The 17,086-nt window shown below is 43.4% G+C and overlaps 1 protein-coding gene across 2 annotated transcripts in view; it reads left to right on the top strand.

The window, feature by feature from the left end:
- LOC148525157 (relaxin receptor 1-like) overlaps positions 1-17,086 on the top strand; it is a 433,734-nt gene that overhangs the window by 411,400 nt on the left and 5,248 nt on the right. For both annotated transcript variants that reach the window (XM_088471159.1, XM_088471158.1), the window contains 3 exons: positions 1,135-1,206; positions 3,338-3,567; positions 11,419-11,829. In XM_088471159.1, the coding sequence (XP_088327285.1) occupies positions 1,135-1,206; positions 3,338-3,567; positions 11,419-11,829 (713 nt within the window). The remainder of the gene's footprint in view (positions 1-1,134; positions 1,207-3,337; positions 3,568-11,418; positions 11,830-17,086) is intronic.

Below are 17,086 nucleotides of genomic sequence, written 5' to 3' on the forward strand. Positions count from 1 at the left end.
TCTTTGCTAGATGTGTTTGTGAAGAAAACTGCAATGAAATGAAACATAACATAACAACACTTCTTTCATTGACATGACAGAGGGAAGGGAGTGTTTATTGGATTAAAAAGGTATATAAGTGCTACATTGGTTTTAAGAATTGACAGTTCTCTGGGTTTATTCGTTCTACTGATTAATAGCCTATTGTTTTTAGACTTGAATGTTCCTTTTATATTTGAAGAAAATTGGTTTGCATTTTTATTTTCTCTAGGTTAATTTGTTATCAATTAAAAAAGTATACACATATAGCATTAATATAGGTGCAGGATAGTAGCCACAATCAAAACCCCAAAAAAGAAAATAATATTTTCCACCAAATAGATTAGCTGACGTCTTGATAAAGAAACAGCAGTGATCCTTTGTGGTCTTTTAAAAAAAAAAATTCAATAAGCATGGTCACTTATGTTAAAAATCAATAAAATTAGGTCTGTGTTCCTTAAAATATGAGCCAGATTAGGCTTGGTTTTTATAAAGTCAGGGGGAATGGCTTTGCTTACAGTAAAGTCTAGCGTTCAGACCTTCAGGTTGCCGAGGTGCGGTGCTGCACTAAACGGCGTTCACTGAACGTCATTGAGTGCAGGAGCCCGACCTCCTATCTCTGAACATGCTGAACCTGATGAGCGTTGTCAGGTTGACGGGCATGTTCAGTAGATAGTTGGGGTCGGCAAGGACCCAGCGTGCACGTGCATCGCTGATCCTTGCCGGCTATCCATTAGCCGACTTTGTGAACAGTGCGACCAAAACATCCTGGTTTTGGTGGGATTGTTCACAAAGACGAGTAATGGATAGGCCCCTTAACTCTAAATAAATTAGAATGTGATTCCAGATTGGGATCAGGCAGGGAGTAATTGAAGACTTTCTAAGATTGTCAGCTCTTGGTCTAATTCTTAGTGGTGTAGACCTTTGGGTTTAACCACCTGGTTTTGTCTTTGATTATCCCTTTCACACCCACATGTTATGTATGCCCATGTGAGTTTAGTCATGATACTGACCTACATACCATGACAGTACTATATAAAGAGTTAAGTATAAGATACATGAGATTTAAACATGTCTCAGTAATTTTTTCACACTTTTAATTCCTCTTGTTTCTAGAATCATGGAGGATATAGAGATTCCCAACATCCATAACCGCATTTTTTCTAGTCTGGTAAACCTGTCTCACATGTAAGTACAAACTCAACCTATGGTCATTGTTACGCCTTTGAATCTGACAGTGGCTGGACATACAGTGTACTTGAATTATTCAGATCACAAATTATAAAAAATATTAAGCAGTTCATTAACATTTCACTGGGATCTCTTATTGGTCATTCCGCATGAAAATACCTTTGGTGTCTCAGTAATGCTTCCTACTGAATCGATTGACGTCATTTCCATGAATTGTGGTTGCACCTCCACTGTATGCAGGCGACACGTACGCAATAAATTGGAACTAAACCCAAACAATAAAACTCTTAAACCTGGATGTAAAAGGATTGGGTATTTATAGACTGGTTTTCCACAGATCTACAAGCTCACTTATAATAACTTCAGTGGGTGGTACACTTCAGTATATATGCTGCTAGTAAAGAAAAAGGATAGCATTGATGTAAACACTGCGTGCTATGTAAAAAGAATGGACAGTTAAACGTTTTATCGTTAGATAATATCAGGACAGTTCATTTATTGATCTACATGACTTTGAAAGTTAAAGACTTTAGAGACTAACATGGCGCCAACAGTCCCTCTTTTGACACAAATTCAGTATTGTCTGGAGGTCACAAAATGAACAATACAGCTCATTCATTTCAAAATTACCCAAATGACAAAGCCAAGTTTAAGTTTCCCATTGTTCTTCTTATTAGAATTTGACTTTTAATCAATGTCCCTCATCACATACACACTGTCAGCATGTATGATATGTGCTGCATGACTACATGAGGTAATTACAGTCACACACGTGCACCTGCCTGCCCAGGCACTCTACTCATTGCTGCCGCCAAAGCATTAGACTACATGGCTGTCAGCTCACCATACAACAGTTACCACACACCCAATCAACAACACTTCTATCCAGCAGACAAGGTGTTAACTTTTTACTGCTGGATACCAGTGTATAAACCGCTTATTAGCAGCTAGCCTGCATTTAGGCCCATCCCTTTTAATGCATTTTCTCTAATGCACTGTACCACATGCAGGTGCTGAATACATTTATATTTCTTTGCAACATACTTTAGATAACTTCCATGCAGTAACTCAATCAATCACATTGATTATTATTAAACCTATTTACCACCATAAAACTATGTGTATGTACAATTATTTTCTGAAACAGAAATGTGACTGTCTATAGAGCAGCAGTCTCTACTTATTCAAGTCTTTAATCGCAAGTTAGAGTTTGCAAGAATGAAGTAATTGAAGGAAAATTAAATATTTTTGAAACATTTATCAGGGACAATAAAACAGATCTTACAGTATGAGTATGTATGAACACTTCCTCTGCAATGTATTCTGGTTCAGGGACATGGAAAAAGAATGGCTACACCTCAACACTGCGCCCCAACAGTATAACAAAAACATTTCAAAAGTCTCATAAATGACCCCCCCCCATGTGAGACACCCCCCGCGGTTACCTTGGTTAGCTAGGCAATGGACCTCCAAGGTAGTTTGCTTCCTAAAGTGAATGTGTAATAAATAATGGGCTGTAAGGGTACAGAGATGTAATAACAAACACGTTCTGCACATCATTATTACATTTCTTCATACGTAATACAATACACATCACTTTATACTGTAGATCATGTACATTTCCTGCAATGTCTCTTTTCACTGAATATACACAAGTCATACATGGGAGATGTTATTTTGCCTGTGAAATTACATCTATTATATGTAGTCACTAGAAAGTGATGTTTCCTCCAGATAAGCCCCGGCATCACATTATGTTGTGTGATGGTGTGATGGTGTGATTTCTCTGACAGTACAGCTATAAATACATTCACAATGAAATGTAAATACAGTAGTAAGAATGGTAAGCTAGCTATTGTACCACAAATACCTAGATCTAAAAGTAATAAAACCCTTTAGTTTACCTGTTTTACCCAACATTTGTGGAGATTTGTATTATCTACTTTGTAATTATTAGAGTTTTGCCAAACACTTATTATTGACATCGTACACCGTATAGATAACATATGTATAACATCTACAAAGTGATCTTGAATCGCTAAAGTAAATGTTATGTGCAAATGTTCACTGTCTTCTTACTGTCATTAGTTCTGCAATAAATTGTATCTTCTTCAACTTTTTCCTGCAGATACTTCAAAAAATTCCAGTATTGCAGTTATGCTCCTCACGTGCGCAGCTGCAAGCCCAACAGTGACGGCATCTCTTCCTTTGAAAATATGCTGGCTAACATCTTACTTCGGGTCTTCGTCTGGGTTATGGCATGTGTAACCTGCTTTGGAAACCTATTTGTGATCTGCATGAGGTCCTTCATAGTCACTGAAAACTGGCAGCATGCATTGTCAATCAAATCTCTTTGCTGTAAGTGTGACACTTGTGCAGTCTCTCACATAGGGCGGGATGTACTAAGGTTGCGGTGAACATTCCGCCAGTCACCGCAACCTTACTAATCGCATATGTACTAACAAATGCGATTAGTATCACAAAGGACAGCTCTTGCGAAGCAGCTGACGCCGGGTGAGGGGGTCTCCGTGGGACCCCGCCCCCTCCGAGCCCTGGGAACTTCCTGCTGATGACCTGTGCAGGAAGTCCCAGGCTCCTCCTCCTCCTCCCTGCACCCGGAAGATTAGGAAGAGAAGGCGGAGGACCCAGGTGGAGCACGGGCCAGCAACCAAGACACTCAGGTGAGTGAGGGCCAGTGCTGGGCGACTGTGGGGCGGTGAGGCAGCGGCAAAGCGTCGGGTGTGGGATGCGGTAAGAAGCCCGAAGGCTTCTATAGGGTAATGCCAGGTTTTTCTGGCATTACCCTCTGCACCGATAATAGGGTGGCCGGGGCTTAGTACATATGGGAATGCGTTAAAAACCCAGAAAACAGGGTTTTTACAGCATTTTTCCTTTAGTGCATCCCGCCGATACTCATAAGAACTGCCCACCATAGGGGGAGATGTCATAGGCAAATAAAGGGGGGGGATTATAGTTACCTGGAAACCCCCCTTCACAGCCCACACCATGACCACAATAGAAATAGTATATAATATATTTTACTAGTGCTTTATGTTCTACTCAGTATCACAAATTATATAATTAGTGGATCTTTCAACATGTGTTAGCCAGTAATGAATACACCTGTGCACCAACTAGAAGAGCTGAAAAACATGTACTATTATGGGAGCACTGCATCTATAGGGTTAATTATTAATACTGGTATCCAGAGCATAAGCAGACCAATATGTACATATATGACCAAGGCAATGCTAGGTTCTTCTGCTGCTCTCACAGACTCCTATTTGCTACCATGCTTTGGAATTAGGGGTGTGCACCGGCCACTTTTCGTGTTTTGTGTTTTGGTTTTGGATCTGGATCTTTCTTCGTGTTTTGGATCTGGATTGGTTTTGCCAAAACCACCCTTCCGTGTTTTGGGTTCTGGGTTTTGTGTTTTGGATCTGTATTTTTTTTTTTTAAAGCATAAAAACAGCTAAAATCACAGAATTTGTTGGTTTCTCTGCTCCTATGCTATTATTAACCTCAATAACCTTAATTTCCACTCATTTCCAGTCTATTCTGAACACCTCACACCTCACAATAGTGTTTTCATGTCCAAAAGGTTGCACCGAGGTAGCTGGATGACTATGCTAAGCGACACGAGTGGGCGGCACAAACACGTGACCCATCTAGGAGTGACACTGCAGTGGCAGACAGGATGGCAGTTAGAAAAACTAGGCCCCAAACTGTACATAATGCAAAGAAAAAAAAGAGGTGCAAGATGGAATTGTCCTTGGGCCCTCCCACCCACCCTTATGTTGTATAAACAGGACATGCACACTTTAACAAATCAATCATTTCAGCGCCAGGGTCTGCCACACAACTGTGGCTGAAATTATTGGTTCGTTTGGGCCCCCACAAAACAAGCTGGCAATTAATGTGTCCCTGCACAAACTGGCTCTACGGAGGCAAGATGTCATCCTCATCCTCCTCATCCACCGATTCCTCACCCTCTTCAGTGTGTACATCCTCATCCTCACAAAGTATTAACTCGTCCCCACTTGAATCCACCACCACAAGTCCCTCTGTACCTTCTGGAGGCTGGTCTCCCTGGAAGAGCTGATAATTCATTTTGATGAACATCATCTTCTCCACATTCTGTGGAAGCAACCTCCTACGCCTTTCGCTGACAAGGTTCCCGGCTGCACTAAACACTCTTTCGGAGTACACACTGGAGGGGGGGCAACTCAGGTAAAATAGAGCCAGCTTGTACAGGGGCCTCCAAATTGCCTCTTTTTCCTGCCAGTACAGGTATGGACTGTCTGACATGCCTACTTGGATGCTGTCACCGATGTAATCCTACACCATTCTGTCAATGGTGACAGTATCATATGCAGTGACAGTAGACATGTCAGAAATTGTTGCCAGGTCCTTCAGTCCGGACCAGATGTCCAAACTTGGTCCTGCCTGCCCTGCATCACCGCCAGCGGGTTGCTTAGGATACCTAAGTTTTTTCCTGGCAGCCCCAGTTGCGGGAGAAAATGAAGAAGGAGCCGTTGACGTGTCACGTTCCGCTTCAGCTGACAGTGTGTTCACCAGCAGGTCTTTGCACCTCTGCAGGCTTGTGTCGGCCGGAAAGAGAGACACCACATAGGCTTTAAACCTAGGATCAAGCACGGTGGCCAAAATGTAGTGGTCTGATTTCAACAGATTGACCACCCTGGAATCCTGGCAAAGCGAATGAAGGGCTTCATCCACAAGTCCCACATGCCGAGCGGAATCGCTCCGTCTTAGCTCCTCCTTCACTTTCTCCAGCTGCTTCTGCAAAAGCCTGATGAGGGGAATGACCTGACTCAAGCTGGCTGTGTCTGAACTGACTTCACGTGTGGCAAGTTCGAAGGGCTGGAGAACCTTGCACAACACGGAAATCATTCTCCACTGCGCTTGAGTCAGGTGCATACCCCCTCCTTTGCCTATGTCATAGGTGGATGTATAGGCTTGTATGGCCTTTTGCTGCTCCTCCATCCTCTGAAGCATATAGAGGGTTGAGTTCCACCGCGTCACAACCTCTTGCTTCAGGTGATGGCGGGGCAGGTTCAAGAGTGTTTGCTGGCGCTCCAGTCTTCGGCACGCAGTCGCTGAATGGCGAAAGTGGCCAGAAATTTTTCGGGCCACCCAAAGCGTCTCCTGCACGCCCCTGTCGCTTTTCAGAAAATTCTGCACCACCAAGTTTATTGTGTGAGCAAAACATGGGACGTGCTGGAATTTGCCCAGATGTAATGCCCGCACAATATTGGTGGCGTTGTCAGATATCACAAATCCCCAGGAGAGTCTAAGTGGGGTAAGCCACTGGGCGATGATTTCCCTCAGTTTCTCTAAGAGGTTGTCGGCGGTGTGCCTCTTACTGAAACCGGTGATACACAGCGTAGCCTGCCTTGTAACGAGCTGGCGTTTCTGAGATGCTGCTACTGGTGACGCTGCTGCTGTTGCTGCGTAAGGTGATACATCTACCCAGTGGGCTGTCACAGTCATATAGTCCTTAGTCTGCCCTGTTCCACTTGTCCACATGTCCGTGGTTAAGTGGACATTGTGTACAACGGCATTTTTCAGGACACTGAGGACACTTTTTCTGACGTTTCTGTACAGTCTCGGTATCGCCTGCCTAGTGAAGTGGAATCTAGACGGGATTTGGAACCGGGGACACACTACCTCCATCAATTGTCTAAATCCCACTGCACTAATGGCGGATACCGGACGCACGTCTAACACCAACATAGCAGTCAAGGCCTCAGTTATACGTTTTGCTTCAGGATGACTGCTGTCGTACTTCATCCTCCTCGCTAAGGACTGTTGGAGGGTCAATTGTTTAGTAAAAGTAGTGGTGTTCCTACTTCCTCTCTGGGATGATGAACGACTCCCAACAGCAGCAGCGGCAGCAGTAGGCGTAGCAATGCAGGATCCTCCAGAGGAATCCCGGATAGGAGAGTCAGTCATGCCAGTGACATGGCCTGCAGGACTACTTCCGATCCTGACTAAGGAGGAAATTGACGAGGAGGGAGTTGACGGTGTGGTTTGCAGGCGCTTGGATACAACAGGACAACGGGATTTAGGTGTCCCTGGACTGCTTACGGTCTTAGCCAAAGTTTCTGAACTTGACAGTAACTTTTTATGAACGCGCTGCAGGTGCCGTATAAGGGAGGATGTTCCTAGGTGGTTGACGTCCCTACCCCTACTTATTTCACCTTTACATATGGTACATATGGCAAGACAGTTGTTGTCCGGATTTGGATAGAAATATTGCCAGACCAAAGAGGTGGAATGTTTGGTCTTCTGCCCAGGCATGACCGTGATGGGCTTTTTCATCCCACGGACAACAACTGTCTCCCCCGGAGCCTGATTTAAACAAACCACATCACCATCAGAATCCTCCTCGCCAACTTCCTCCTCAGCGCCAGCTACACCAGTATCCTCATCCTGTTGTACTTCAACAGTGACATCTTCAATTTGCATATCAGCAAGTGGACTGTGGGTGCTCCTTTCAGCACTTGCAGGGGGCGTGCAAATGGTGGAAAGAGCCACCTCTTCCCGTCCAGTGCTGGGAAGGTCAGGCATCGCAACCACCACCACACTTGGACTCTCCTTGGGGATTTGTGATATCTTCTTAGAAAGCACAGTTCTTCGCTGTGCTTTTGCCAGCTGAACTCTTTTGATTTTTTTAGTGGGAGGAGGGCTTCCATCGTCATGTGAAGCTGAACCACTAGTCATGAACATACTAGGGATCGACCTTAGCCGTTCCTTGCCACTCCGTGTCGTAAATGGCATATTGGCAAGTTTACGTTTCTCTTCAGCTGATTTAAATGTCTTTTTCAAGGTCATTTTCCTGAACTTTGCCATTTGGGATTGTATGTGCCCTCTACTATGACATTGGGCATCGGCCTTGGCAGACGACGTTGATGGCATATTATCGTCTATGTCATGACTAGTGGCAGCAGCTTCAGCACTAGGAGGAAGTGGTTCTTGATCTTTCTCTATTTTATTTTTATCGGAGAAAGTTTGGTCCTCCATTTATGTTATATCGATTTGATATATACGTGCGGCTAAACACAGAAAATAATTTTTTTGGGGGTTTGGACTGGAGTGTACTTTGGGGGTTACAGCACCCTTTAACGGTCAAGCCAGCCGGCCCTTTACTTATGACACAGGCGCACGCTTGGCACTACTTTGTTGATGCACGTGCGGCTACTGCGCACACAATTCACAAACACAGAAAATAATTTTTTTTTTGGTTTGGACTGGAGTGTACTTTGGGGGTTACAGCACCCTTTAACGGTCAAGCCAGCCGGCCCTTTACTTATGACACAGGCGCACGCTTGGCACTACTTTGTTGATGCACGTGCGGCTACTGCGCACACAATTCACAAACACAGAAAATATATTATTTTTTTAGCACTTGGGGGGAGCACCCCTGATGGACAGAGCACCCCCTGGACAACACTACAGCACTCCTTTAGGACTGGGACACTGCACAGGACTTTGGAGTGGACACAGCCCCTATGGAGAACTGACTGCACAACACAGTCCAGCCAGCCCCTATGGACTTTGAAGTAGTGGACACAGCCCCTATTAACAACAGCAGCACAGCACAACACAGCCAGCCCCTATGGACTTTGAAGTAGTGGACAACAGCAGCACTACACTACACTACACTACACAGCCCTAACTCCCACCCTCCCTCTTCACTGTCCACAGCCGAGTGAGAAAATGGCGCCGACGCGGGTACCTTATATAGGATCCAAAACCTGCGAGACTCGGAAGGCGGGATGATGACGTTTTGCCTCGATTTCAGATCCGAGTCAGGCGGGAAAAGTCGAGCCTGACTCGGATCAGACTCGGATCGGGGGGGCTCGGGGGGGTTCGGATTTCAGAAATCCGAACCCACTCACCCCTATTTGGAATGGTGCCCACATGTGAAATAAAAACATTCAGCTCAGACAGGATGGCCCTACTGCCATATTTAATGGCTTACTGTGACCGCCGCTTCTGTATATGTTGGAATTATGACATACGCTAAACTTTGTATAACACATATTAAAGCTGATTAAGTGCTAATTATACCCTCTTCATGTACTGGCCACATGCTCTAAAATCAAGCATTTGGAAACCCCCCTCTAGAAATCCTGCATTTACCTCTGGATGTATCAAACCTTTTAGACAGATTAAATGGAGAGTTGAACATAGCAGTCAATCAGCTTCTAAGGGTCACTACGTAGACTGTGCTAGATAAACGACAGCTAGAAGCTGATTGGTTGTATTGTTCAACCTCTCCACTGTAGCTCTTTCAATGGTTTGAAACATCTCCCCGACAGAGCCAATTAAAATCAAGAATTACATAGTTAAGAACTAAATGGTCTATTTATTATTGGGTGAAAAGTCCACAAGTAGTATTTTCACTGGTTGTAGGGCTTCTCCCTATTTAAGAAGCCCTTTGCTGGTGATTACTATCCTTTGATGGTTACCTATGCAGATAGCTTCCACATGCAAACTATGGGAAAGCCTATTAAACAGAATTGTACTGCCACCATCCTTTTATTGCTATTGCCATCTCAGACAGGGGGTCAGTAAATAATAAAGTGCTTTATTAATAAAATAAATCAGATTTTACAAAAGTAAAACTATTAAAATTACTATTTTTACCTTTTTTTAAATGTCTTATTATATTCCATAAAAGTGGTACTGAGAGCCCAAGTCATACCCACTTGTTTGTGCATGAGCAGGAGGCCCCAATACAGTGTGGCAGAGCAATAAGAGTCTTCTTACCATTGCCAGACATTTGTAATCACTATTATTATCTATTTGTTATATACAGTATGACCAAATGCTATATGGTGAGACATGATTCTGAAACATACATAACTTTAATTGCACATATTCACAACCCAGCAGAGAGAGAGCCTTTCTGAGTTTAAATAATATTCAATGCATATTGGTAGCTGCTCGATCACCTTAGTAATATCACTCAGGTGCATGTAAGGAAGGGGTTAGTCTATACAAGAAACAGCAAAGGGTATCCCCCAGCACTCGGAATGATATCAGCAACAAGATTTGAAACACTACATGGTGGTAGCTAATTCAGAGATCTCAGTTGCATATATTTGCAAAAATATGTCTAAGCCTCCGGGCCGCGTCACCGCTTCTCTGATACTGCAGGTTGCTACTTATAAGTCAAAGTCTGGGGCGCAGAACCCCAGAAAGCCAGTTAAGGCCAGCCACCCCAGGGCAGTACACCAGTGAAAGACTAAGGTGTTAGTACCTGTAAGTGTTAATAATAATATTAATAAATCAAAAGCTATGTGTTAAAGGGTGATACACAGGTGAAGGGTGTAATTAAAATTGTAAATAAAGTAGTATTAGTAGAAAAATAAGTGTTAATAAAGTGCTAAATAAAGTGTTTAGGCAGTGGGGAAAGGGGGGTTGGGTTTAGGTAACGGGGAAGGGGGGGTTAGGTATCGGCACTTAGAGGGGGGGTTAGGGTTAGGCACAGGAGGGGAGGTTAGGGTTAGGCACCCTAAAGGAGGCTTAGGGTTAGGGGGTAGAATTAGATTAGTTTATACTTACCTTTAGGACAATCGGGATTTCCTCCTTTGTCGGGCACCCGCTATCGGGATTTGAACATATCACACCCCTGAGTGCTGAGGGATACCCTTTGCTGTTTAAATAATACTCATATGCTCTTCATTCATATAATTGCAAGAGGAATATCACTGAAACACCTGTGATAGAGATCAGATTTGTGGACCTGTGTATCCTGTTTCTAAACTAAATTGTTTCTTAAACTGTCTAAGGCTAGTGTCAAATGATCAATTTAATGAAATAAAACAATGAAACGTTCTAGCTAGGACAGCGCAGTGTTCTGGAGCTCTTGTGGTGGTGCAGAGCATTAACATGAGATTCCCTGTTACAATGGAAGCACTACACATGTGAAAGCAGCACTGCACATCACTCCAACTGTACAGTATCACATTTCTCCATAAACAATAGCATAATGTCTTCTTCCCATGTGTTTGTGTCACAACGTTTTACCTCTGAGAGATTAGTACTATGCAAAACCATTGACTTTAATGCCACCACACCCACAAACATCATGGACTGGCAAAATGTAGTATTATAGAACTGATTGTCATCACCTGATTTGTAACATGCTGAATTGTAATACACCCTATATTTATACAGGTGCAGACTGCCTGATGGGATTCTACCTCTTCTGCCTCGGTGCCTTTGATATAAAGTTTCAGGGAGAATACAACAAGCACGCCCAGGCCTGGATGGAGAGCTGGGAGTGTAAGCTGGTTGGCTCTTTAGCCATGCTGTCCTCTGAGGTTTCCGTTATGATGTTGACATACATGACTCTGGAAAAGTACCTTTGCATCGTCTTTCCATTCAGTCACTTCCGAGCGGGCCGTGGGCAGACCTTGGGCACACTTGTAGCCATTTGGGTACTAGGCTTCTTCATTACCATCATTCCTTTCTTTAGCTATGACACATTTGGCAACTTCTATGGACGGAATGGGGTTTGTTTTCCATTGCAGTCAGACAGCACAGAGAAATTTGGAGCACGAAGATATTCTATCAGCATATTCCTAGGTAAGGAACAATATAAAAGTTTGTGCCATATGGTAAAAGAACCACAGTGCCTGTTTTTCTTACCCCTCTATATCTTTCTAACTCCATTGCACTGCTGTAAATCAGAGTACTTTATTATTGTCATTCCCTTTTTCTGAATAATATGTCTGTCGAGATGGCATTGAAAAGCTCTGAATAGTTGGAAGTGAACATTGTGCTTCATTTTACATTAGCATTAAAAATTCAGTTATATCGTACAAAAGATTATACTGTGAATAGTGTTTTATTCACTACGAGGATTCTATAAATAACATTATGCAAAGCACAGGTACTATATGTGCTGTAGACTTTATCCACCAATCAGAGGTCAGCTAATGATTCCATTTTATGATTTATTATAGCATGTGTTCTATTGCATTGTCTTCTCTAATTGGAATTTAAACTGGTTGATACTGTACACATTAGAACCACTTACAGGTGGAATAATTAATGGTGCATACACAGGGTCAGATTTTTCTTCAGATCTGAATGATAACGATTTAAAAAATCGTTCAATCATTCATATCTGAAGGAAAATCTGACATGTCTGAACGATGCGCATTCCTGTTGGTCAGATAACGATATCTGACATCTGATGTGTTTGCAGGCAGATTTGGACGATTCCATTCATTTTAATGCAGTCAAAAATCGTTCATAGTTCAAATCGTTCATATCGGTGGTCAAATCGTTCATCAAATAGTTCAGATCGTTCAATCGTTAATCTGACACATCTGACACATCTGACAAATCTGACCGTGTGTATGCTCCATAACATTGATAACCTCACTGCAATGGCACCAGTCTTTCATCATCTGGTGGAAGATTCGATGATTACGTTTTGGTGAATATGTAACATTGCCATTTGACCTTTTCAATACAATCATTTAATAATATAAATCCAGATAGTGCCACCATTTTCCACTTGGATTGTTTGTTTGTTTTTTTAAACTGTGCCAAATACCTCTAAAAATTCCCAAAATAGAGGGTGATCTGCCAGACCCCTGAGAACGTCTGCAATCACACTGAAGGTGAGGAGTCAAAGCAGGGACGGAGGCACCACAGGGGAACTCTGGGAAGAAGCATTAGTAATGATTAGTAATGGGCAGCATGGTGGGTGTAATGGTTAGCTTTACTGCCTCACAGCACTGAGGTCATGGGTTTGATTCCCACCACAGCTCTATCTGTTTGGATATTCTCCCCACACTTGTTTGGGTTTCTTCCGGATACCCCAGTTTCCTCACACAATCCAAAAATATACTGATAGATTACCTGCCTCCTAACAAATATGAACCCTAGTGTGTGTATGATAGGGAATATAGATTGTAGCGCTGTGGAAAATGTGTGTGCTATATAAGTAACTGGTAATAAATAAATAATGATTACATCTATGTGCTGGAGAGTGGCTGCCATTTTCTTGTAATACCCCTACGGATAAAGTTTATTTGACAGAGATGTGCTGCAAGAAATTGCTGCTCTTTTGCTATTAGAATGTGACAGTTCATTAATAGCGAAGCGCCACTTATTACTACTGAGGGGACCACTCATTATGGACCAACTCACTGTGAGTTAAGTATCCAATACTTAATAAGTATTAGTAATAGTGGATACTAATTCACCGGAGCAATTCAACATTGCTCCGATGTGGAGAGAGCTGATCTGAAAATCAGCTGTCTCTGCAATCCCATCTCGCTAGCACTGCCGAGTCTGACTGTTATAGTGCCATGTGTGGGGTCATTGCTGCTGCTTGTTATAGTGCCATGTGTGGGGTCATTGCTGCTGCTTGTTATAGTGCCATGTGTGGGGTGATTGCTGCTGCTTGTTATAGTGCCATGTGTGGGGTGATTGCTGCTGCTTGTTATAGTGCCATGTGTGGGGTAATTGCTGCTGCTTGTTATAGTACCATGTGTGGGGTGAAAGCTGCTGCTTGTTATAGTACCATGTGTGGGGTGAAAGCTGCTGCTTGTTACAGTGCCATGTGTGGGGTGAAAGCTGCTGCTTGTTATAGCTGCAAGCAGTAGATATCATTATAGAAATTCCCTCTCGGAGAGCTTTATAACAATCTGCACAGTTCAGGATTTTCTGCTTCTTGGCTTCTCAACTGTGTCACTTGCAGTTTTATTCTAAGTTTCTGTAGATCTAAAACAAACACATTAAATACATGCAGAAGAGACCCCCTACCACTAGATAAGCCAAACAAACCTCCTTTCTGAGGCTTACACTGACCTCTTTTTTTCTGGGGGGCTGGTGATTCATAAATGGACGCTGATAATATTGCTGCTAAAATATGGTAATGCCGCAGGAGGCATCTGAGAGCTAAAGACGCCTCCTGCCAGTATCGCAGATCCGAGTGCTGAGTCAGAAAACGCAGCATGGATCACAATCGTGACCATTGCTTGCGATATAAGCCTCCACGGCCATCTTATTAAGCCTAATAGCTGTCCAAAATCTGCTGAGTGGGAACATGAAGACACCGGCCTCAGCACTCCCACAAAAGTGGCCACATGCCTTCATTTTGTGAAAAGGAGCCCCTCGCCGCCCCCTCACCCCCATACAGCTGCAGACTGTCACTCACCTAACGCCTGCAGCCACACTGCGACCGAGGATGCAGGATCCAATCTGCACATGCTCAATCCTCCAACCATCGAACTTGTACACAAACCATTGGGTTTGCATACAAGTCTGAATCAGGCCATGTGTCTGTTTTTCCTTCAATCATGTAAAAGTGTTATCGGCTTCCACAATGCCCTTCCTTAGTGGTGCAGATTTCCATCTTTTATACTGGAACATGGAGAAAGCAGTCAGCATGAGGCCAGTCCCACCACTCCTCCCTGGTTTTTAACCTGCTAAGGCACACGTGCCAGGACTTCCTCTTATCACTAGTCCTGGCAGAGGTCTTCTTACAAGTCATCTCCTGCACCTTAGAACTATCTAGTCCACAGGTTCTCAAACTCGTTCCTCAGGACTCCACACAGTGCATGTTTTCCAGGTCTCTTCACAGAATCAAAAGTGAAATAATTATAACCACCTGGGGATCTTTTAAAATGTATCAGTGAGTAATGAATACACTTGTGCACCTGCTGGGTGACCTAGAAAATGTGACTTGTGTGGGGTCCTGAGGACCAAATTTGAGAACCACTGATCTAGTCTATACAGGTACAAGAGTTAGATGTGGCTCTATAGATCTTCCAGGTGTTTCTTCTAGAGTTGTCCACCGAAACAGTTGCCATCGTAGGCTTGCAGCCACACATTCACAAAGGCGAGGAAAAAAAAAACACACAATCACACCAAGTGCAAGCAACCATCAGGCTCATTGATGATTAATCCTGAATTTGATGCAGATAAGAACCATTTGGGCCATCTAGTCTGCCCTTTTAGGGGTTTGGTTAGAGCCGGGGGTTAAGTTAGGTTAGGGGTTTAGGGTTGTTTGGTTATTAGTGCTAGGATATTAGAGTTAAGGGTTAGGGCAGTGATTCCCAACCTTGGTCCTCAAGACACACTAACAGTCCTGGTTTTAGTGATATCCATGATCGTGCACAGATGGTTAAATCAAAATAACTGAGGCACTAATTAAGTCACTTGTGCTCAAGTATGGCTGTCCCTAAAACCTGCACTGTTAGTGTGCCTTGAGGACCATGGTTGGGAACCCCTGGGTTAGGGTATCATTAATGGTTGCTGACCATTGATAGACAACACAAGTCTATTTTCTGTCCTGCCTTTGGGAGGTTCACCCCTTGGTGTATGCTGCTGCTATGGGGAAAGAAGAAAGAAAATACTTTACCTAAATCTTCCCTCTGGAAATATTGTCATGAGTTTAATATTTCTGTTAACCAAACATGATACTTTATAAATAGGCTATGAGTAAGCCATAATGGGCGAGCTGGCTACAATTGCATCTGGCAATGACTCCATTAAAAGAATGGAGGGGGAAGCAAATCCAGGCCATTTTGCTGGGCAAAACTCATCTGCAGCATCAGGTGCTCTTTGCCCTTTGTTAATTATACCCTCCAGTCAGAATATTGACAGGATGCTTGAGTGCTCCATGTCGCACCCCTTTGAGTTTTAAGCTTAAGGTATATTATTATTCCACAATTTTTTTAAATGTAAAATAGCATCCACCGTGGACAAAATGGCTGTCACTACATGAACAATTGCACAAACTTCTACCTGCATTTGATATGTAAACTTGAGCTAATTTTACAAATTGGTTTTGAGTCAACTATTTTCTTGATTTGCCACTTTTTTGATCATTGGATGATTTCTTGAAATAATGATTGATTTAAGATTGTAATTTACAGCATTTGCAGTCAATATTCATAAAAAAAAAAAGTTGACTGTTCAATTAGACTCATTTCCTTAGAATGCTCATTACAGGTAAGAGGTTGGTGGCAATAAAATACCTGTAATGATAAGAGTCACAGGCTCAGCCACTATAAGCTCACTGACTACACTCTATGGGGTATATTCAACTGGCTGCGAGGTTTTGCGAGGAAAAAACCTTGCGCCCCTCGCGGCCAATTTCGAAATCCCGTGGGTATGCACGCTCCCGATACCCGCGGGATTCAATTAAAAAAACAGTGGGCGCAGGGTTTTCATCACTGAAAACCACGCCCCGCGTAAATTAAAAAAAAAAAAAATCACGGTACCTGTCCGGGTCTCCGCGGCTCCCGGCAGCCTCCCCTCTCTCTTCTTACTGGAGAGGGGGCTGCTGGGAGTCGCGGGGGCTGATGGGAGGAGCAAGGGCTGCTGGGAGATGTAGTTCTCCCAGCGCCCATTCCGGGGGGGCCACACACAACGCACCGGGTGTCACACACACACACACACACACACCACACAGTCACTCATACACACTTACATACAGCCCGACGCTGGATGCAGAAGAAGATGAGAAGACAGAGCTTCGGAAGGTGAGTAATTAAGGACTAATTAAGCTAATTGGATACTTCCAATTGCTTCATTAGTCCTTTGGGGAGGGGGGGTTAGTCAGAGCAAGTACACGTGATTTTTCCTAAGAACATTGATTTCTGGAAAAATCACGCTTGCTCAGGAGGTGCGCAAAAAAAAACCTCCCGGCGCGTGTTTTTAAAAAAACACGCACCTAATAGAATAGCAAAAAACCCGCACCTGCAGGAAATACCTCGCAGGTGCGGGTTTTGGGCTTTTCTCGCAGCCTATTGAATATGCCCCTATGTAGGACTGGACTAATGATCCAATGACAATCCCTCACAGACTAAGTAAAGAG

Source organism: Taudactylus pleione, unplaced genomic scaffold (assembly GCF_031769625.1).
Source record: "Taudactylus pleione unplaced genomic scaffold, aTauple2 ptg000111l, whole genome shotgun sequence".
In the NCBI taxonomy this organism is placed as follows: Eukaryota; Metazoa; Chordata; class Amphibia; order Anura; family Myobatrachidae; genus Taudactylus; species Taudactylus pleione.